At 41.2% G+C, this 22,111-nt stretch overlaps 1 protein-coding gene and 3 non-coding genes across 7 annotated transcripts in view; all 4 read left to right on the top strand.

Moving 5' to 3' along the window:
- The window catches only part of atg16l1 (ATG16 autophagy related 16-like 1 (S. cerevisiae)), a 41,822-nt gene that overhangs the window by 4,246 nt on the left and 15,465 nt on the right, over nucleotides 1-22,111 (top strand). For 3 of the 4 annotated variants that reach the window (XR_004574639.1, XM_013132771.3, XM_010903355.3), the window contains 12 exons: nucleotides 1,392-1,465; nucleotides 1,692-1,943; nucleotides 3,261-3,326; nucleotides 3,483-3,569; nucleotides 3,783-3,845; nucleotides 4,201-4,248; nucleotides 8,733-8,835; nucleotides 9,443-9,548; nucleotides 10,206-10,276; nucleotides 10,643-10,714; nucleotides 13,040-13,160; nucleotides 13,490-13,595. Coding sequence is in view for 3 of the 4 variants with exons in the window: in XM_013132771.3 (XP_012988225.2) it covers nucleotides 1,392-1,465; nucleotides 1,692-1,943; nucleotides 3,261-3,326; nucleotides 3,483-3,569; nucleotides 3,783-3,845; nucleotides 4,201-4,248; nucleotides 8,733-8,835; nucleotides 9,443-9,548; nucleotides 10,206-10,276; nucleotides 10,643-10,714; nucleotides 13,040-13,160; nucleotides 13,490-13,595 (1,169 nt within the window). In the remaining variant the exon portion in view is untranslated. The remainder of the gene's footprint in view (nucleotides 1-1,391; nucleotides 1,466-1,691; nucleotides 1,944-3,260; nucleotides 3,327-3,482; nucleotides 3,570-3,782; nucleotides 3,846-4,200; nucleotides 4,249-8,732; nucleotides 8,836-9,442; nucleotides 9,549-10,205; nucleotides 10,277-10,642; nucleotides 10,715-13,039; nucleotides 13,161-13,489; nucleotides 13,596-22,111) is intronic. The other variant, XM_010903356.3, reaches the window with a different exon arrangement.
- Nucleotides 8,931-9,195, top strand: LOC114840014. The gene has a single exon (XR_003782345.1).
- On the top strand, nucleotides 9,678-9,946 carry LOC114840015. The gene has a single exon (XR_003782346.2).
- Nucleotides 12,343-12,608, top strand: LOC114840016. Its single transcript, XR_003782347.1, has one exon.

Raw genomic sequence — 22,111 nt, 5'->3', positions numbered from 1 at the left:
CCAGCATGACAACGACCCGCAACACACAACCATGGCAACTAAGGAGTGGCTCCATAAGAAGCATCTCAAGGTCCTGGAGTGGCCTAGCCAGTCTCCAGACCTGAACCCAATAGAAAATCTTTGGAGGGAGCTGAAAGTCTGTGTTGCCCAGCGACAGCCCCGCAACCTGAAGGATCTAGAGAAGGTCTGTATGGAGGAGTGGGCCAAAATCCCTGCTGCAGTGAGTGCAAACCTGGTCAAGAACTACAGGAAACATATTATCTCTGTATTTGCAAACACAGGTTTCTGTACCAAATATTAACTTCTGCTTTTCTAATGTATCAAATACTTATGTCATGCAATAAAATGCAAATTGTATGATTTTTAAGTAATTAATGTGATTTTTCTGGATTTTTGTTGGATTTTTAGATTCTGTCACGCATTGTTGAAGAGTACCTATGAAAAATTTGACTTCTACATGCTTTGTAAGTGGGAAACACTGCCGATTTTGCTGGTTATCAAATGCTTGTTCTCCCCACTGTAGAGTAGAATCAGTCAGGAAGTTTAAGGAAAGTGCTATTGTCTGTGGCCACCGCCTGCAAAACCAATCCCTCCTTCGGGGTTGTCTTGCTGGTGTCTCTCCAGTGCAGCTGCGGTCATTTTCATTTGCACCAGAACAGGTGACATTGATTCACAAATGCCTATGATTACATGTTCCCTTAATTTTTTGAGCAGTGTATTTACTTTTGAAAGCAAGGTTTATGCCAGCTGTTCCTTAAGTGAATCACTACTTTTTGCATGCCAGGTCAACTCTAGATTGTTCAGAGAACTGAGTTTCCTCTTGCATATGAGCACTGGGGTGCATTTGTGGTGAACTTGAGTAAAACATTCAAGAGTATGCATTTGTATTAGTTTCAGCTTGGTTACTTCTGGTTTTATAATCCTAGTGAATACACCACCGATTGAAAACTGTTGTGATGGGGTATGAGTGGGACAGACCGAATCAAAGGCTTAACTGTCTCCAAACAGATGGCTGAAAATTATAAATTGTCATGATTATTCAAAATCATGACATGGTAAAGGTTAGTTTACCCTGTGGTTGGCTGGAATTGTCACAATTGTGTTTTTAAAAGGCAACATAAGTCAAGTTTGGATTTAGGTTAGATTTAACTTCAAGCAGTACAATGAAATGCTGTTAGCATCTAACCAGTAGTGCAAATGTCTAAACAGCTTTCTTAAAGCGGTTACTTCAGTTCAAATATGCCTTTAAAATGTCTAGGATGAGGTCAGTTGGATAAACACCTTGATTCAAGGTAGAGTCACATTGTTTATTCTTTTGTTTGGTTGTCTTGTCACCGATGGTAGATGTTGACTCAATATTCTTGTCTCCTCGCTCTCATGCTTTCCTTTAGCTGGCCCAGAGTGTGATTGAGTTGAACCACCAGATACAGCAGAAGGACAAGGAGATTCAGAGCAATGAGGCCAAGTGAGTCTTCCACTGTCTTATGCGTCCGTCGTGGTCTGTGTTCCAACACTCCAGCTATATTGTTAAGCACTGATGTCAGTCCTCAATCTTGGTCTCTGTGGAGATGTAATGTTCTCATTGATCAGGGGTTTCTAACCATTTTATTTCCTTGGTCTGGGTCATTTGCAGTCTATCTACCTGTCCTCCCTCTTTTATTCCTGATTTGTATTGTAATTGCATCTGCTAGGATGGAGGAGTACCAGCGGCAGATTGCAGAGCTGGAGGGAGAGTGCCGGGAGCTGCGAGGCAAACTGCAGGACCTGGAACAGGCCAACCAGACTCTGAAGGACGAGTATGACGCCCTGCAGATAACCTTCGGCGCCCTCGAGGAGAAGCTGCGGCGCACCACGGACGACAACCAGGAGCTGGTGTCGCGTTGGATGGCAGAGAAATCTCAGGAGGCCAACAAGCTCAATGCGGAGAACGAGAAAGACTGCAAGTATGTCATGATGCCAAAACCTAGAACCGGGGTCGGCAAGTAGGTTTGGCATCGGACTGAATTTTCTTCAGTCACTGGATGGTGGGTCAGAACATAGTCAAAGGGTATTTTTAGACATTTTTGAAAAATACATCTAGGATTGCCTGTTACTGACTGTTAGCGTCTTTTGTAACTGCTTAGTCAGCTGTGGATACCTTGTGGTTAAATCCTGTAGGACAGTCAGAAACAAAAAGCCACAGTTCTGTGAAGGAGTCTGGGTTTGTGCTGGATTAATTAATCCAGGACAGTTAGTCGTTGACTTACAACATACGCAGCTTACGTCCGTGTGGACTTACGACCGTCCGCAACTGAAGTGAAAAAGAATGTTGTCGTATGCCAGCTAGCATGGTACCAGGTAGGAGGCTGGACGTATAATAGTTACTGCCGCAAGCAAGTGTTATAAGAGGAAATGCATATATGGCTACGGGGGTCTTGAATATACTAAGTTATTATTCCTCGGCCGATTTGCGAACAAATTGTCTTCCGACTGGTAGGTCCGAACGTATTCCAGTTGTAAATCGACAACTATCTGTACTACTGACTCGTAGGCCTAACCCTTTCTAAGACATGTGGGAAATGCGTAATGGATAAAAAATAACTGAAGAGCTTGAGTCATGCTTTTATTTATAATTCCTCTTTCCATGTTGTCAATGTTTATTATTTTTATTTGCTTCTTTGTTACACATCAGAGCCTAACTTTTTGTAATAATTATTTGACGTGGCCTTTTACACTCAGAATTATTCCTTTGCATCCTCACATTGCATTTTTTTTTTAATTGTTGGCTATGCTATTATGTTGTGCAGAGCTAAACATTTAAGCTAGCTCTATGCACAAAATGGCACTATGAAAGTATCTAAAGAGGAATGTTGACAGCAAAAATATGGTGTTCAAAGATGAGTGAGAAGACAAGTGTGCCTTCATCCTACATAGTTTTGTTAATGCAAAACCGGTGTGTGTTTGCACTGAAGTTGCCACTGTTCGCAAACATACCGTTTTTTCATACCACGCATTTCCCGACCGCTATTTGAGGTGGGTCAAGCAAGCAACAATTTAATGCACTTTTGCCGAACCCTGACCTAGAATGTCAAGGAAATGTATAGTAAGTTTCATTAATGCTGGCGGTTGTAATTTAGTCTTTTTGAATCAGGATTTCAAGGGATCCATGTAGTTTTGATTATTTTTGCAGGTATCTGTACTGTATGAATGTGTTTGGCTGCAGTTTTCTGCTGGTTAGTAATGGATACTTTTTTACTTTCCATTTCATGTGATCATTCAAGACGCAGGCAGGCAAAGCTTCAGAAAGAGCTTGCAGAGGCTGCGAAGGAGCCTCTTCCCTTGGACCCGTGAGTACAGTTTAACATTGAAATCATAAGTCTTCCCTAAGCACATTGCCCTGATGATGAGTAAAACTCTGTTGTATATCCATGATTTTTTCGATGCCCATCTCACAAGTACATTAGAAACCCTGTAGGTAATGGTTATGATTTCTGTCCTATCAGGGATGATGACATTGAGGTTCTAGCTGAAGATTCTGGTAAGGGCACTGGAGAGACCTCTCCCAACCGACCACTCAGCCGCACCCCCAGGTGAGAGCATGTCAGACTACAACACACTGTCTAAAAACTACCTCTGTTTTAGAGAGCCAGTCTTAATATGAAATTGGCTCGACTTTGTCATCTGTAAGGCTTGTTGAAATATTTGCCAGTCAGCATATCATTTTAGGCTGCACAAAAGTACCTGAAAAGCTCTTTTTGGTTTTGACTACACTTTTATTGTTCTCTCCCCCCCCCTTCTCTTAGTAAACGTGTCTCTGGACAGTCTCCTCAAAGCAGCCTATTGGGCTCAATCTCAAACATATTTGGGTATGTACGCATTCTCTGCTGTGCTATGGCATATGTCTCTTGCTCAGTGGGTGTCTGTCTAGTGGTCTGTCCTGGGTTGTGTTCTCAAGGCATCACACAAAAGAACAGACAAACTGGGATGGAATAAACTGCTGTGTTCATGTTGTCTCTGGCTCCAAACAGCTTACCTGAATTTAACTATTTTGCGCTTTCTAGCGAATGCTGTGATGTGGCGGATGTTCATGAACACACCCCGGGACCGGCTTGTTTGGTGTTGCATAACATTTTCAAACATTTTTCTGTAACTGTGGTCCCATGTGGCTCCTCCCGGCGGGCTTGTCCATCCAGTTTATGGATTCTTTCTGTCCGTCTGCAGCGTGTCTGAGTCTGTGCAGCCCGGACTCGTCCTCCCTCCAGACTCCAGGTGAAACCCCACTGTGGTGTCTGCAGGGCTAACGTGTGTGCGCCAGTGTGTCTTGTGGACCTGTGTTTAAAGGCATTTTGGTGAATTCCCTGAATAATTATCCCAAATGATGACACTTTTGTTTGGCTTCCAAGTGGAAACAAATGAAAATGTATCGTCAGGTTATTAGTCTCCCACATGGGATAATTGCAGAACAAATCTAGGATGACCGTAGCACTTAACTATTGACCGTTAGGATTGTGTTGAGCGTATGTACAGCCCTGCCAACTCTCCATGGATTTGGGTGTTGACGATCCTGACAAGCCTTTGTCCTAGGCATTAGTGTAGAGGAAATCTGCATTGTTCCATTCTACACTTCAACCAACGCTTACTCAACTGACTACCTAAGTTTGATTTTTGCAGACGCCCTAACTTGCTTGAGGTAGAATTGAGCGTGTGATGAGATCCGGAAATCCCAGCTGACAATTCCTCGTCCCTCCTTGGCCGATGCTGGTCATCCTGACCACTGAGCTGGTCATCTTAGTACTACTAAAACCCTTGTCGCCTGGGAGGGCAGCATGTAGGCGCACTTTGTAGGAAAGGTTTTTATTTTGCTTGTTACTAACTCTTGACAATAGCGCAGGGCTATTACGCTGTGACCTGCGGGACAGATTCTGCACTTTTAACAAAATGATAAATGTTTGTTTGGTGAAATAATAGGAAGTGACTACAAAAAAATGTCCTCATGCCAAAATGAGTCCTTGTTCAACATGTAATTTAAAATTTGATTCCTGTCTGGGGGCTGATATGGAGAGGGCCCGTCTTTCTGGTTGCTTATTTGCTTGTTCACCACAGTTAATTGTTGCACGAGATTCACCTGCATGCTAAATTCATGGGTGTCACTATGGACTTCGTTATGGCTACCATAAACCTTTTCCACTCAATGTCTAGCTTGAAGTGTCATTAGTTTCTCATCTGCTGAGATACATTTTGTTAGGTGATTATGCAAGGATAATGTATTTTTTTGGGATACTTGAAATGACATCTGCACAACAGAGATTACTGCCCTGATTTGGGCTATGTGGCAGCCCATTTGATAGCCCTGCTCTGTAATATGTAGCCTAATTTGTTGGCTGAAATTTTCTGTATGGCGTCAAGCTCCCTGGGAACTATTGATACATTTTCTGTTAGTGCAAAAACTGAGATGATGTGCAGATTAATTGTGAGTGGCTTCTGCATGTCGCATTGTCGTCTTGTGAGCTTTTGCAGCTATACCACACTTGCTTTATATTTTGACCGGTACTGAAATCTGATTTTGTATCTTTCCAATCGGTCTTCCTTCTGCTTACTGACAAGTTTACCCTAAATACAGGTGCATCTCAACAAATGTGAATATCATGAAGTTCATTTTTGTCCTGACACCTTCATATTCTAGATTCTTTACACAAAGTGAAACATTTCAAGCCTTTTTTGTTTCAGTCATGATGATTACAGCTTACAGCTCATGGAAATAAAAATCTCTAAATATTAGAATAAAATGTTTACAATACAGGAATGTTGACCTGAGAAGAACTCAAATCGGCTAATGTACTCCCTGAGCCTTCAGTCTAGTTCACAACCACAATCATGGGGAAGACTGCTGACTTGACAGTGGTCAAGAAGACACTCATTGACATTGGGGGGGGGGGGGGGTAGTAGTAGTATTTGGTCCCCTGCTGATTTTGTACATTTGCCCACTGACAAAGAAATGATCAGTCTATAATTTTAATGGTAGGTTTATTTGAACAGTTAAAGACAGAAGAACAACATCAAAAATCCAGAGAAAATGCATGTCAACAATGTTATGAATTGATTAGCATTTGAATGAGTGAAATAAGTATTTGATCCCCTCTCAATCAGAAAGGCTCCTAGGTGTCTTTTATACAGGTAACAAGCTGAGATTAATAGTGCTCCTCTTAAAGGGAGAGCTCCTAATCTGTTTGTTACCTGTATAAAAGACACCTCTCCACAGAAGCAATCAGATTCCAAACTCTCCACCATGGCCATGACCAAAGAGCTGTCCAGGGATGTCAGGGACAAGATTGTAGGCCTACACAAGGCTGGGATGGGTTCTTAGGCAGCATTCCTCCTCCAAACACAGCAAGTTGAGTTGATGCCAATGACCCCAAGAAAACCATCCTCACCGTCAAACATGGAGGTGGAAACATTATGCTTTTGGAGGTTTTTCTGCTAAGGGGTCAGGACAACTTCACTGCATCAAAGGGACCATGGATGGGGCCTTCTCTTGGGTGAGAACCTCCTTCCCTCAGCCAGAGTGTTGAAAATGGGTCGTGGATAGGTGTTCCAGCATGACGATGACCCAAAGCACACGGCCAAGGCAACAAAGGAGTGGCTCAAGAAGAAGCACTTTAAGGTTCTGGAATGGCATAGCCAGTCTCCAGACTTAAATCACACAATCTGTGGAGCCAGCTGAAGGTTCAAGTTGCCAAACGTCAGCCTCAACCTTAATGCCTTGGAGAAGATCTGCAAGAGGAGTGGGACAAAATCCCTCCTGAGATGTGTGCAAACCTGGTGGCCAATTACAAGAAACGTCTGACCTCTGATTGCCAACAAGGGTTTTGCCACCTAGTACCATGTCATGTTTTGCAGAGGGGTCCAAATACTTATTTCACTCATTTAAATGCAAATCAATTTATAGGATATTTTTTTTTCTCTCACTGTTCAAATAAACCTACAATTAAAATTGTAGACTGATCCTTTTTTTCAGTGGGCAAACAGAAAATCAGCAGGGCATCAAATACTCTTTTCCCTCACTGTACATCACTCCATTTGCCTTGTTTGCACATGTCGATTGCCATTTGTACCCAAACTACTATTATTCCAGTTGTTACACTATACCTAATACTTGTAAAATGTCTGCCCTCCTCTATTTCTTATTGCACATTACGTGTTGCTCATCTACATATTCCACTGGTAATATACATATACTTGTAAATTATCTGCCCTCTATTTGCGCTTCTGTTTACATGCTAACTGCATTTCGTTGTACTGTTCAGTAACAACAAAGTTGAATCTAATCTAAAACAAGCAACAGGGATGACCACAGTCTTGAGAGGATTGTCAATCAAAGCTGATTCAAGAACTTGGGAGCTTCACAAGGATTTGACTGAGGCTGAAGTCCATGCATCAAAAGCCACAATGCACGGATGTGTCCAGGATATGGGCTATAAGTGTCACATTGCCCGTGTCAAGCCACTCCTGAGACATCGGAAGCATCTTACCTGGGTGAAGGACAAAAAGAACTGGACTGTTGCTCAGTGGTCCAAAGTTCTCTCTTCAGGTGACTACATTTTGCATTTCTTTTGGAAATCAAGGTCCCAGAGTCTGGAGGAAGAGTGGAGAGGCATAGAATCTGAGTTGTTTGAGGTCCACTGTGAAGTTTCCACAATCAGTGATTTGGGGTGCCATGTCATCAACTGGTTTTGGTCCACTGTGTTTATCAGGTCCACAGTCAATGCAGCCATCGACCAGGAGATTTTAGAGCACTTCATGCTTCCATCTGCTGGCAAGCTTTATGGAGATGCTGATTTCCTTTTCCAGCAGGACTTGGCACCTGCCCACAGTGCCAAAACGACTGGTAACTGGTTTGCTGACCTTGGTATTACTGTGCTTGATTGGTCAGCCCATTCACCTGAAAATGAGATGCACCATACCCAACTTCAGATGAGCTGAAGGCCGCTATCAAAGCAGTCTAGGCTTCCATAACAATAATTGCCTATATGCCACACCGCATTGATGCAGTAATTTGTGCAAAAGGAGCCCCAACTAAGTATTGAGTGAAAAATTAACAGTTTTGCAGGTGTTTTGAGTTAATTAGCTGTTGACTTTTTTGAAATTCAATACTGCTGTTTGCGCCTTTGGGTTTAAGGCTGGGTGTTTCTGTAAAAGCACTTTGTGACAACTGCTGTTTTTAAAAGGGCTTTAAATAAATGTCATTGATATTATACCTTTTTTATTCTAATATTTTGAGATACAGCTCATGGAAATCAAGATTGAAACAAAAAAGGCTTGAAATGTTTTGCTTTGTGTAATGAATCTAGAATATATAATGGTGTCACTTTTTTATTAGAATTATGGGGGGGGACGACGACAACTTCCCACAATTTTCAAATGTTTTGACATGCATTTGTACTTCTATTCCATTTTGACCATTGCATGGGCTTCCCTGGGACCGCTGCTAGTTGTGTTCACAACCGTTTTACACAGGACAATATTTTGACTTCACTGTGTGTAATGTGTATCTAAATCTGCATGTTTGAGAGAGGTAAGATGCAGTATTGCTTGTCTACCAGGAAGAGGGTCCTGAAGTAATTTTGGATGAAGTACTTTTTTGATGCATGGTCATTTGTAGCTCAGCAGTTCTATCCAGGCTGCCCGCAGTGCAAGGCAATCTCAAATGTGCCCAGTGGTGTCTGACTTTCAAATGATGTCTTCTCTGCTGACAGGCGTCGTCCCGGGAATTCGTATGGCAGCTCCCCTGAATGCACGGAGACGCCCTCTGGAGTATGTGCCGATGTTCGTGTTCCTGCCACGGCCCTCCATGTGTTTGTGAGTATCTCCTACATTCGTCATGGCATGTGAGATCAGGGGAGCTCTCTTACACAACCACGTGCACGCACACGCTCTTAAGAATAAGTGTTGAAGGTCAATGATGAGAAGTAAAAGGTCTGATTGCCCAAATCCATTCACATATTCCTGTCAGCTCCCAGCAGCTCCTGCTCCTCTCCCAGCATGCTCTAGTTGTGCATTGTTGGCCCCACAGGGCTGCTGACAGAGAGGATGACCTCATATCCTGTGTCCCGAAAGACAGTGTCACAAATGAGGGACGTCCGACATGACCAGTCTCCAAGGAGTATCAGGAAGTGCGATTGGGATGGGTAGATGATCTCAAGTTTTCAAGCTGAGACCTTAAGCTGACAAAACTGCTGGCGAGAAATAATACTTAAATGCCATTCCTGGGTTTGCTAAGCAGTTAACCACCAAACAGCTTTTGCATTTTCTCTATCCTTTTGCATATTTAAGGTGTTCACACTTGATATTAGGAACTGGACAGTGGTTGTTCTGTTTGCCCTCATGTATCTGCTTTCATATGCAAGACTATTGTGGCCATCTACTTGGTCCCCAAATATCTCTCACTCTGTGACGTTCTGATCAGGAAGCCCATGATGGAGAGGTAAACGCAGTGCGGTTCAGCCCAGGCTCCCGACTCTTGGCTACGGGTGGGATGGACCGCAGGGTGAAACTCTGGGAGGTGGTCTCCGGTAAGTGTCTTCACTCTGTGGCCCTGCTTCAAATGCTTTCCCTGATCAATTCCCTGGTGTAATTGCTGATGTGGATTGGGGATTTTCTCAGGAAGACACCATTTTATAGTAGTTCACTGTAAGCTTGAAGGTCTGTGATGAGAAGTGAACGGTCTGATCGCCCAAGTCCTTTCCCATTGTCCTGCCTGCTCCCGGCAGCTCCTGCTCTACTCCCAGCATGCTCTAGTCACGCATTGTTGGTCTCAGGGGCTACTGACATGGTGGATGACCTCACATCCTGTGTTCTAAGAGACTTTGGCGTCACAGGGAAGATGGACATCCAACATGACCAATCACCAAGGAGTCTTATGGGCTGGGATTGTGATAGGCCGATGATTTCAAGTTTTCAAGCTGAGACCTTTGTGAAAGCAGTATGATTAGGAAGATGAAAACAAAATCTTAACCAGCTAAATAAAACAAATGTAAAGCTTGGAAATTGAACCGATCTGTGTTATGTCAGTAATATAGGATTGTAGCTGTCTTTCCTGGGTTGTGGGGTAAAGTAAAATTTGTGCTTTTTGAATTGCTCTGGATAAATTTCTAGAATGTAAGCTAATGTACAGTTCATTTTCCTTGTGCAAAATGTGTGGTAATGAACACGTTTTCTTTTGTGTGCAGGTCGCTGTGAGCCAAAGGGGGCTCTGACTGGCAGTAACGCTGGGATCACCAGTATTGAGTTCGACAGTGCAGTGAGTGTCACCGCGCTTCACCTTGACTGTATCTAAAATGTCTTCCTCCACTATACAGGGAATACCGTGCCCTTTCTGGTACAGCCTCTACTTTTCCTGTTCAGGTCATAAACAGTACAAGGTCTGCTTAAATACCCCTGCAGCCTGCCCCCCCCCCCCCCTTCTTGCATCGCTAGTGCTTTTTCTTGTGGATGCTTGCCTTACATTTTTGTCTTTTATTACTTGCCCAACCTGAACTTCGACTGTACAATTTTCAAAAAAATACTTTCAACGGTTTCTTTTTCTATTGTTTGATTTTAATGCGGACCAGCCTGGCTGCATGATGTGCTTCCTCTTCCCTGTTTTATCTATACGTGTGTGTTTTAGGGCTCTTACTTGCTGGCGGCATCCAATGATTTTGCCAGCAGGATCTGGACTGTGGATGACTTCAGATTACGGGTAAGTGTGCCTAAGAACAGCCCATCACACATTCCAAATATGTAATTCCTATCGCATCGAAGTTAATTAATCCAGGATAATCATTTTGACACAAACTAACAAATGATGGTCTGTATTGGTTGCAGTGGTCTGTGGTTTCCATAGCCAGGCTGTGTGGTCAGCATGTGTCTGTCCCTTTCTGTATATAATTCATACTACTCTGCTCAAAATAAAGGGAACATGTAGTCATCACAGTATAACACCAAGTCAATAAAACTTCAGGGATATCAATATGTCCAGTTAGGAAGCATAAGCAATTGTGAATCAGTGGCAAAAAGGGAACTGCTGTCTCCTTATCCATCCTGACTGATTCTTCTCCAGTTTTGGGTTTTTCTAGTGTCCCTTTTCACTACTGGTAGCAAGAAGCGGTACCTGCAGCCCATTTAGATTGCACAGGCAGTCTAGCTCCTCCAGGATGCCGCATACATATGTGCCGTCGCCAGAAGGTTTGCTGTGTCTCCCAGTACAGTCTCAAGAGCATAGAGGAGATACCAGGAGGATGGGCCATTACACGAGGAGAGCTAGACAGGGCCATAGAAGGGCTTTCAACCCAGCAGTAAGACGGGTATTTGATCCATGATGAGCGCTGCTACAGCCCTACAAAATGACCTCCAGCGGGCTACTGGTGTGCATGTTTCTGACCAAACTGTCAGAAACAGACTTCACGAGGTAGGCATGAGGGCCCAACGTCCTCCAGTGTGACCTGTGCCCACAGCCCTGCTCCTTGCGGCTTGATTAGTGTTTGCCAGAGAACATCAGAATTGGCAGGTCAATTGGCACCTTGTTCTCTTCACAATCAAGAGCAGCCTAACACTGAGCACATTTCAGATGTGAAAGAGTCTGGAGATGCCGTAGTAAACGTTATGCTGCCTGCAACATCATCCAGCACGACTGGTTTGGCGGTGTGTCGTGATGGTCTGTGAAGGCGTATGTGCTAGCCAACGGTACCCTGACTGCTGTTAGATCCATCGTCAGACCTTACTCTGGTGCAGTGGGTCCTGGGTTCCTCCTGGTGCAGGACAATGCCCGGCCTCTTGTGGTCAGAGTGTAGGTAGTTCCTGGATGACGAAGGCATTGATGCCATTTATGGGCCTCAAGTTCCCCAGACCAGAATCCAATTGTGTACCTCTGGGACGTTATGTATCGGTGCAGCCAACCCCACCAAGTAGTGCCACAGACTGTCCAGGAGCTCACTGATGCTCTGATTCAGCCCTGGGAGATCTCCCACCTCCCCAGGACACCATCTGCCGTCTCATCAGGAGCATGTCCAGACTTAGTTGGGAGAGCATACAGGCCCGTGGAGGCTATACACACTACTGAATCTCATTGGGTTGGAACTGCCTGTGATTTCAGTTGTTTACTTTGATTTACGGTGAGTTTGAATCCAGCCCTCAATTGGTTGGTGATTTTGGTTTCTATTGACTGGTATGTCATCTTGTTCTCAACGAATTATTCAATGTACAGTAAAGATTTGGATCTTTAATATATTTTGTTCTTCGAGACCCAAAGTGATTTGTGTTCCCTTCATTTTTTGATCATTGTATATGTTTTGGTGGAGATTAGCATAAAATCACTGCCACGTACTTATTGGTCAATGATGTGATGTAAAAGGTCTGAGACCCAGTTCCCCTCCCCTGCCGTCCACCGTCTCCTTGCTGCACCAGCACCCAGCATGCTCTAGTTGTGCAATGCTGGGCCCTGGGAGCTGCCGACAAAAGAGGATGACCTCACATTCTGTGTCTGTAAGAGATCATAGAGTCACAGGGATGAGGGACATCTAACAGAGCCATTCACAAAGGTGTATCAGGCTGAGGTATGGGGCTGGGCCACTGATCTCAACTTTTAAACTGAGACCATGCTGTTGCTCTTAAACATGACCTGTCTTTTGCTTTCCATCACTTACCCATGTATTTTCCACCTAGTCATGTTTATCTCGAATCAACGGCTAGCGATTTTCTGGCCACAAAATTACATTTTTAAAAGTAGCGGTGGGTAGCCTAGTGATTAAAGCATCTGAACAGTAACCGAAAGGTTGATAGAGTCTGCACTTGAGCCAGAAACATCTGTCATCCTAGTGTTGAAAGACTTAATTTCTTTCCAAGTAATTGTAAATGCTGTTGTTCTTAGTCAACTTACTTGGTTGCAGTGGAGGTCACATCTTAACTTGGGCAACAACAATTAGGCTGGTGTATTCCCTGATGAACATGTCCTGTGTCAAATGGTCCTTCAAAACATCTGGTTGTAATCATAATTTAAGGTGATGTTCAGTATTTTCTCTTGCCGCAGCACACACTCACAGGCCACAGCGGGAAGGTTTTGGCGGCCCGCTTCCTTCTAGACAATGCTCGCATAGTCTCTGGGAGCTACGACCGGACCCTGAAACTGTGGGACCTGCGCAGCAAAGTCTGTAAGAGTACACTCCTCCACTGGCGTTAGAATTTTTTTTTTAATCCTCCTTGATTCACTCCCTAAATAAATCCCCGTCTTGATTCACTCCCTAAATAATACTTTTTTTTCCAGCTAAACAAAATTGCTTGACTTTAAAACTTTCTACGTCCAGTTTGAGGTAAATTCAGATATACTTTTGCAAAACAATGCTGACTGGCATTTGTGTAATGACTGGCAGTCTACCCACATACCTAGCAAATTCGGAAAAAATCTCTTTAACAAAACTTTTTAATACTGGTTTCTTGTCGACTGAGCATTTGGTCAATTTTGATTTCTTCTTTCTCTCAGGCATGAAAACTGTGTTTGCTGGGTCCAGCTGTAATGACATTGTATGCACAGAGCAGTGTGTCATGAGTGGCCATTTTGATAAGAGAGTGCGGTTCTGGGACATCAGGTTAGTGTGGAAGGGGACTCTTCTGATAAATGGGTTATTAGATATCCAATTAACTATCCTCTTGTGTTAATATCACCATAACAATAAAACTTACCTTGTCTCTATGCTGATTTGGTTTGTGAGCAACATGTCCATCTGCCAGGATGTAGACTAGTGAATTTGCAGAGAATGAGCAATGTTTGGGGATGTGTTCTATAGACCTGTATAGAGGACTTATCTAACAATATTAGTTACCACTAATTACAAAGGTATATAAAAAAGAGGTCACCAGGGATTCTGGAAAATAGTGTAAGGATCGCACTTCCAGGTGACATGCCAGTTTGTGCCACCCCAGGATCCAACGCTAACTTTTTATTATTATTTGTTTATTTTTTTTCTCACTGGCCCTGTCTGGCCTGTTGATCTGATATCTACAGGCCTGGACTGTGTGTGTGTGTGTGTGTGTGTGTAATATATCATCAGAATGATGCACCGCACATTACTTTTTAATAAATGGTAATCCAAATATTAGCTACTATGAATATCATTATCTTTTAATGAACATGCTTGCTTATTTGATGTGACATAAGCATGAAAACAAAATGGTTAATACATTTATGGTTACACATACTGTCTTTCGCAATGTGTCACTGCTAATAATCGCAGTTAACATGACACTTAATGTTGTCAAGCCATGTCTGTATGGTTTCTGTATCCATATTCAACGGACAATGTCTTGGATGTAGTCTGTGAATGGTTTCACCCTCTTCACAACATGATAGTTTTTCAATTTGGCAACGTGCCCTAATTTATTCGGAGCAGGCAGACATTCATTGGTGCAGCCGCGGGGTTGTCTGCAATACATGTGATATGCTGCAGGGACTTAAGAGCAGGTTTTTGGTAGTTGTTCGTTCCATTAATAAACAGCGCTGCCTTATTGGCATGGTACTGTGGTTTGTAGAGGGGCTATTGTGTTGATTTTGACACCAATGCATAACTTTAGTGGTAAATAATTTAGTGAATTATTATTTAGCCTAATTTGTAAGATATTAATCTTCAGTTTAAGGAGCAGAGAATTCAAAGGTGGACGATGTATGTGCGATATATAGTTTCTCTCTTAATATAAAAAAGTTAGGTGTAATACCTTTTGAATTGGTGACTGGTAAACAATGTCCTTGGTATTTCGTTTTGATTAATTAATTTGTAGATGTAAATTTTATGAATTAACCTGCACAATATGCTGAATCGCTGCTTTTTGCGGATGATGTGGTCCTGATGGCATCAATGGTCTGTGACCTTCAGCACTCACTGGACCGGTTTGCAGCCGAGTGCGAAGCAGTAGGGATGAGGATTAGCACCACTAAATCTGAGGCCATGGTTCTCAGCAGGAAACCAATGGAGTGCCTTCTCCGGGTAGGGCATGAGGCGTTACCCCAAGTTAAGGAGTTCAAGTATCTTGGAGTCTTGTTCGCGTGTGAGGGGACAATGCAGGGGGCGGTATTGCATTCGCTTTACCGCACTGTTGTGACGAAAAGAAAGCTGAGCCGGAAGGCAAAGCTCTCGATATACCGGTCAATTTTCGTTCCTACCCTCACCTATGGTCATGAAGGCTGGGTTATGACCGAAAGAACAAGATCGCGAGTACAAGCAGCTGAAATGGGTTTTCTCAGAAGGGTGGCTGGTTTCTCCCTTAGGGATAGGGTGAGAAGCTCAGTCATCCGTGAGGAACTCTGAGTAGAGCCGCTGCTCCTTTGCTTTCATAAGGAGCCAGTTGAGGTGGTTCGGGCATCAGGTAAGGATGCCCCCAGGACGTCTCCCTAGGGAGGTGTTCCAGGCACGTCCAGCTGGGAGGAGACCTCGGGGTAGGCCCAGGACCAGGTGGAGTGATTATTTCGACACTGGCCTGGGAACGCCTCAGGATCCCCCAGTCAGAGCTGGCAAATGTGGCTCGGGAAAGGGAAGTTTGGGGTCCCCTGCTGGAGCTGCTGCCCCCACGACCCGATACGGATAAGCAGATGAAGATGAGATGAATATGCTGAATCTCCTATCGAAAAATGCTAATGTTTGATAAGTAGCCTATATAGTTTATTATGTTTCTGTAATAGCCTAATTAAGCTTTTGAATGGTCATGGAAATCTTGTATTCCATTTTTAAGTAAATTCAACCAAGGCTCTGATCATTCATCATTGCGCATTCATCCCTTGAAGTTATGCATTCAGTGAGGGGTGATTAGCACTTGGGTACCAATGCGAAGTGCCGTGGGCTGTATCACACGTTACTGTTTCCAATAGGCATTTCAGCTTATTGTGTAGGCTAATTCATCAAATGTAAATCAAATGTATATCTACATTATTTTAGGAGGGAAAGAGAAACTAAATCGCTCTCTCATCCTGTTGTATCTGAATTTTCTCACTTTATTTTACTGAAGATTAATATTCTACAAATGTATTAGGCTAAATAATTATTCACAAAACAAAATTCCAGCAATATAGTTTTATCTTCTAATAATTCCTCTGTTTTTCAGTTATGTCACTTATATGCCAGTAATCTAAGAGACTAGAGCTATGAATTGGTGTTTTAATCAACTGGATAGCCCCACTACAACGCCTGGGAGAGACCTGCAAAGATTCGCCGTTCATATATATATGATTTGTTTCGGTCCTTGTAAAGTGTCCATATGTTTTTTTTCATATGATGAGACCTTCAATGCAAACACATTGTTCTATTTTTCACATTCAATAGCCATTTAAAACAAATTCTGTAAATCTATTTTTTAGGCTTCTATATAGTTTGACAACCTAGTAGATTAACTGATGCTCTGGTTGGAGGGGGATGCTGTAGGAGAATGTCCATGCTAATAGTGACGATTTGTATGAAAATTACACCAAACTGTAATCTATAGCAGAATTCTAGAATGCTGCTGTAGATTACTAAGAATTCCCAAAAAAAAAAAAATATTTCACACGTTTCAAACCGATATAGCCCAAACTAACAACAAATAAAAATTACAAGTCAACTTTGTTTTAAAGAGATGAGATGAAATGAGATGAGATTATGTTCTTTTGTTTGACACCACATCCATGTAACTTTGAAAAATATAACTCTCCTTCCCCATTTTTGTAGACCCTTTCACTCTTCCTACTCTTCTCCCTCTGCAAGTGCCTGTTTGCCACTACACAATTTTCCCTATTAGCCTGATAGACTAACCAGATAGTGAACTAACTTGGGCATGTGGTTGTTTATCTGACTGATCCGTGGAAACTTAGATGTTAGTTCTACTGCAACTCTTTTTGGGGCAAGATTGAACGAGCAATCATTTGAGGTCGGCACAACTAACGTGATCATAAAGTAAGCATAAGACACTCATCTCAAAACATTGAAAGAACCTATGTGTAGGCAAATGCAGGTCATTATCATGATCAAGTGACAACTTACAAGCGAAACACGATCATTTACTATTTTCTATTAAATATAGGGATAAATTATTTACACCGTTGCATTCTGGTACTTGCCTATTACGCAGCTTCCTTGCACATGAACATTTTGAATTGAAACCTCTTACTTTGGCTGTCATTGAAACATGTCAATTTATACAATATTTGAATGTTTACAATTACAAAAGTAAATATAGCATCAAAAAATCTGAATGCAAGCAACCCGAGTTGGGCCCGGCTGAACATCTTGCTGTTGGTTTGGACTTGATAGCTTAAAACATTTAGGAGGATATGTCTAGAATGTGACTTTTACCATTCTAGTCAATGGACACTTTTTTTTTTTATTTAATTATTATATTTTATATTTCCTGAAGAAAATGTGGTGTGCTTTCTAGCTGTTTAGGTATTTATGGTTTGTTTGTCTATTGAATGGCTTGGAGTCTAAATTTTTTCAAGAGATACTGTTGGTGAAGGAAATTAGCATTGGCATACATTTCAGTTAAAACAAAAATGTTGGTTTCGTGTCTGTAGCTCAAATGGTTCACAAGAGCCTAATTGCTAATTAATGCTCATTACACAAATTAGCATAAGTAAAATCGATAAACATTTCCACATTTTAAGTAGGGATAGCCTAAACGTGTGAAACAAAATTGGTGTCGTCGCTGTAGCTTAAACGGATCAAAAGAAATAGCCTAATAGTTAATTAACGATAATTAGCATTCATAAAATCAATACATTTGTTTCATTATATGAACTGGGGTTAACCTAAATTAGTGAAACGGTCAGTTTTTTGTCTGTTGCTGGTACTGTTCAAAAGTTAAAGCCTAGTAGTTAATTTACGCTGAGTATGCTAATTTGCGTATGTCAAATCTAAACTTTTCCTAAATTGAAGGAGGGATAGCCTAAACTGGTAAAACACAAAGTTGGTTTTGTGTCTGTAGCTTGAACGGTTCAGTAGCTACAGCGTAAGTTAATTCACGCTAATTACTCAAAGTAGCATATGTAAAATCAAACTTCTCATTACATTAAATGGAAACAGTCACAACTCTTGAATGAGAATCAGTTTCATGTCTGTAGCTTTAACAGATGAAAAGATACAGCCCATTAATGAATTAATACTAACCATGCTAATTAGCATAAGTGAATTCAATAAAGGTTTTGTTATATGAACTGGGGATAGCCTGAACAGGTGAAACAAAGTTGGTTTCACGTCTGAAGCTTTAATGGTTCAAAAGATACAGCCTAATATTGAATTAATGCTAATCACTAGTTAGTGTATGTAAAATCAATAACGGTTTCATTATATGAACTGGGGTGGGGTGGGACGATATGAGAATTTCATGCCACGATTATCCTGGCCAAAATTATCCCGATTTACAATTTTATCCCAATTTAATAATCTGCGTTTAGTGGGTTTCAGCATTAAGCTATTAGGAGCCAGATTGTATTTTTTGCCCAATAGGACACGCATTCCAACTGTAAACAATATTACATGTTTTTTCCTTTTAACTATTTCACCCATGTAGCCAAATGGAAAACAAAGTTTATATAAAATAAACTCACAACCCTGATCATGTGTACCAAATGTACTCACACTTAACATTGGTCATTTGATGCTACAGAAGTAGCATTTGGAGCATTTCTCACAGTCAGAATTGCAGATTTTTTTTTCCCCTGACTTAATGGGTCCCAATTGCAAATATATTCTTTGTGATGAGATGGGCTTCTACACCGGTTTTCAAGATTTATTTTAAATGGGGTGGTGAGGTTTAAAATGTAGGAAACCTCAATAGCACGCACTGTGGTGCATAAAAAAAATCCTTAGTAGTAGTTGGTCATAACATCTCTGGTAACATGCACCAAGTAGAATTGTAATACCAATATCCTTGTAAGAGATGTTTATTCATCTGCAAAACAACAGCCCTGTATATGTTAATCTATCATTGGCGGCCATGTTTTTCAACATACTGGCCTGATTGATATGACTTTTGAAGACCATCATCCGTAGATGCCAAATATGAAGTTACATGAAGATCGATTCATGTTTTTCAAGTGTTTTAACCAAATTCAAAATGGCCGCCAAACCATTAACACAAAGTTGAGTCTCTTTGGCAAATATATTCTTTGTGCGGAGATGGACTTATCTACCTCTTTTCATGGCTGTATCTCAAACGGAGTATGGTGACCTTGCTAATGTGAAAAACCTCAATAGCGCCACCTCAATTGCAGTAATTGTTTCCGTATGGTCCTTGTCAACATTTGTACAAAGTAGAACTATTATACCATTATCCTTGTTGGCGATGTGTATACGTGCAAAACCACGCCCCCTCAAATGTTCATTGGTCAATAGCATCCATGTTAACAGTACAACACCTTAAGCACCAAACAATGTAACCAGGAAGTTGCTTGAATTTTCCAGAATGTAATAAATGTGCCCTAATCGCTTGGTAAATAACCGAATGGAAGTTTGTCAGACTTCCCCAGCACAGACCATTATTAATGATTTTAACTTTTGCTTGTTGTACAATAAGGATGGGGTCAGAACAGAATCATTATAATTTCCAAAGGTATGTTTAATAAAGTATGTTCATTAACATCAATGATTGAACAAACGATTTTAGAATCGTTTAATTTCGATGATCAAAAGACTTACAGGTGTCAACAATAAATCCAATACCCTTCCATATTAAATTTTTTTTGGAAAATACCCTCCCTATTCTTATTATTAAAATATGTTGACTTTGGTAGGGAATGGTCATAAAGCCCATGTGTTGTTAAATTCCAACTCCAATTTCCTTTTAATGTAACTGCCATGCATACAATTAAAAGGTGCAAGTTATAATTTTTGTCCTCAGAAGTGGAATAGTAGAAACAATCCATTCTCAGAAATTTAGTAATTTCTGTTTTCATTTAACACTGAGATGTAAACCCCACACCCTCTCTACCAAAAGCAAATTGTTAATAGCTAAAGCATTAGTTGTAATGTTCATGTCACCAGAATGATTGATTTAAAGTAACTAATGCTAGCTTGCTGAAGCTTTTCTAGCAATTACGAGCATAGATTAAGCTACCAAGGCTTGAAAGCATGACACCTAAATGGTCGTTTCTGAATCTCTAAATGGTCAAGTTATTATTAGCTAAACCGTATGTTATAATGTTCAAGTCACCAAATTGATTTCAAATGGATTAATGCTAGCTTAAACTGAGGTTAGTGAAATATTTTTGTTAGCTATTGTTACTAGCTAGCTAACATTGATAGCATTTATCTTTAATATTAGCATGTCATATTTTTTTAATGAAATAATCATGGCTACATTGCATTCCACTAAATATTTGCCTATAGTAGCAAGTCATTGTACAAATACACAGTGGATTAATTAGCTACTGAGCATAGATTAGCTACTGAGGCTGGAGATCATAGCACCATATCTAAAATTCTTATTAAAAATGGCTAAAGAGACCGTTATAATTTTCATGTCATCAGAATTATTTTGCAAGGAGTAACTAGCCAGACTCTTTTTAAAAAATACATTTAAAAAAAATAAAAAGCCACTAGCTGCTAACTGATGAGGCAATATGAATATCAAGTACAGTATAGTGTGTGGCATTGGGGGTTGAAGAGGGACAACAATATATTGTTTTGCTAGATGTTGCACACTGCCCCATGATTGCAAATTATATTTTAAATTGTACACACACTCATGAGTATTTGTACAATACTTTCACAGCTGTGCTGAAGAGTTTTGGCAAAAAGTATCCAATGTACATTACAGTGGGGGATGGAAAATAAGGCCTTTATATACTGTATTGTCCCAGTCTAAGACTGGCCCCAGGTTAGCTTAGCCTGTGTTCACATGAGTTTGTCATCCCTGGGCTAAGCATTCACACTTGTATTCCTAAGCCCTGGGCTAACGGACAAATACAACACAATACCATTTTACATTCTATGATAAGCTGCGAATGTTGCGTTCTCTGACATGCGAATAATGTTACTGTAGCCTACATCACTGACACATGATCAGTGTTATGCTTCCACGATTCAATTAACGACTTCATGACATCAATTGATCAAGCTGCCCACCCTGTCGGTATTTGCTTGAACAACTTTGTCACGGTGTGCATCACAAGGTAATGTAAATTAAGTGAAAGGGGAGTGTAAACTGCAGTGTGTTTACACTGACTTAGCCCTAGGCTAAGGTGCAGTGTAAAGCAGAGATGGGGACAAGTCACACATGGTCAAGTCCAAGCAAGTCTCAAGTCTTAACCATCAAGTCTCAAGTCATAGTTCAGATAAATCAAGCAAGTCAAGTCAAGGGTTCACCCTAAGCAAGTCAAGTCGAGTCCTTTTAAGTTTCAAGTCAAGTCACAGTACAAAAGAGATGAACACACACACACACACACACACACACACACACACACACACACATTGTCCTCTGTTTCTGACGTGCGCTCAGTGCGAACCTCGATTTCAAAATCAAATATTTTTCTCCTCCGCGGTACAATTTTTTGGGGGGACGAAGCGGAGGGATCTTGAATCATCCTGAAGGGGTTGTATTTGCTATAACAACCGCCTCGCTATACCATATCCCGCTTATTACATGGCTACCTACCAAATGAATCAATAATTTGACAAAATATTGATTTCAAAAGGAATTTATTGATTTAAAAACGATTGTATTGCTTCCTCTAAAGAAAATAGTCCGTTCTGTCTCTGGTTAGAATCCTGCTGCGTCTATAGCAACGCGCTATTTTTCATGGCAACGGTCTGTTATCAAGAAATAACACTCATTCTGCACTGGAATTCAGACAATCCATGTAATTAGGGCTAATAATAACAACCTTATAAACTAATTATTGTGACTGAAAAACTGCCTAATATGTAATTACGCTGTAATTATTCTTGTCTGTATGAGTAAAAAAATAAACCTCTTCGAAATGTTTAGATGCTAGTAATCACATCGGCGCCTCCATGTTAGCCTTTCATGCAGTAAAGTTAACTGTTATGGTGTAAGCACAATGCCTTTTAGTTTCCACACGCAGTCCACAAGCACTTGAAAATGCGCACATTTAATACAGACATTATAGCCTACGTGTAATAATATA

Source organism: Esox lucius, chromosome 1, assembly GCF_011004845.1.
Source record: "Esox lucius isolate fEsoLuc1 chromosome 1, fEsoLuc1.pri, whole genome shotgun sequence".
NCBI lineage: Eukaryota > Metazoa > Chordata > Actinopteri > Esociformes > Esocidae > Esox > Esox lucius.
This window is presented reverse-complemented; position numbering and strand designations above follow the sequence as displayed.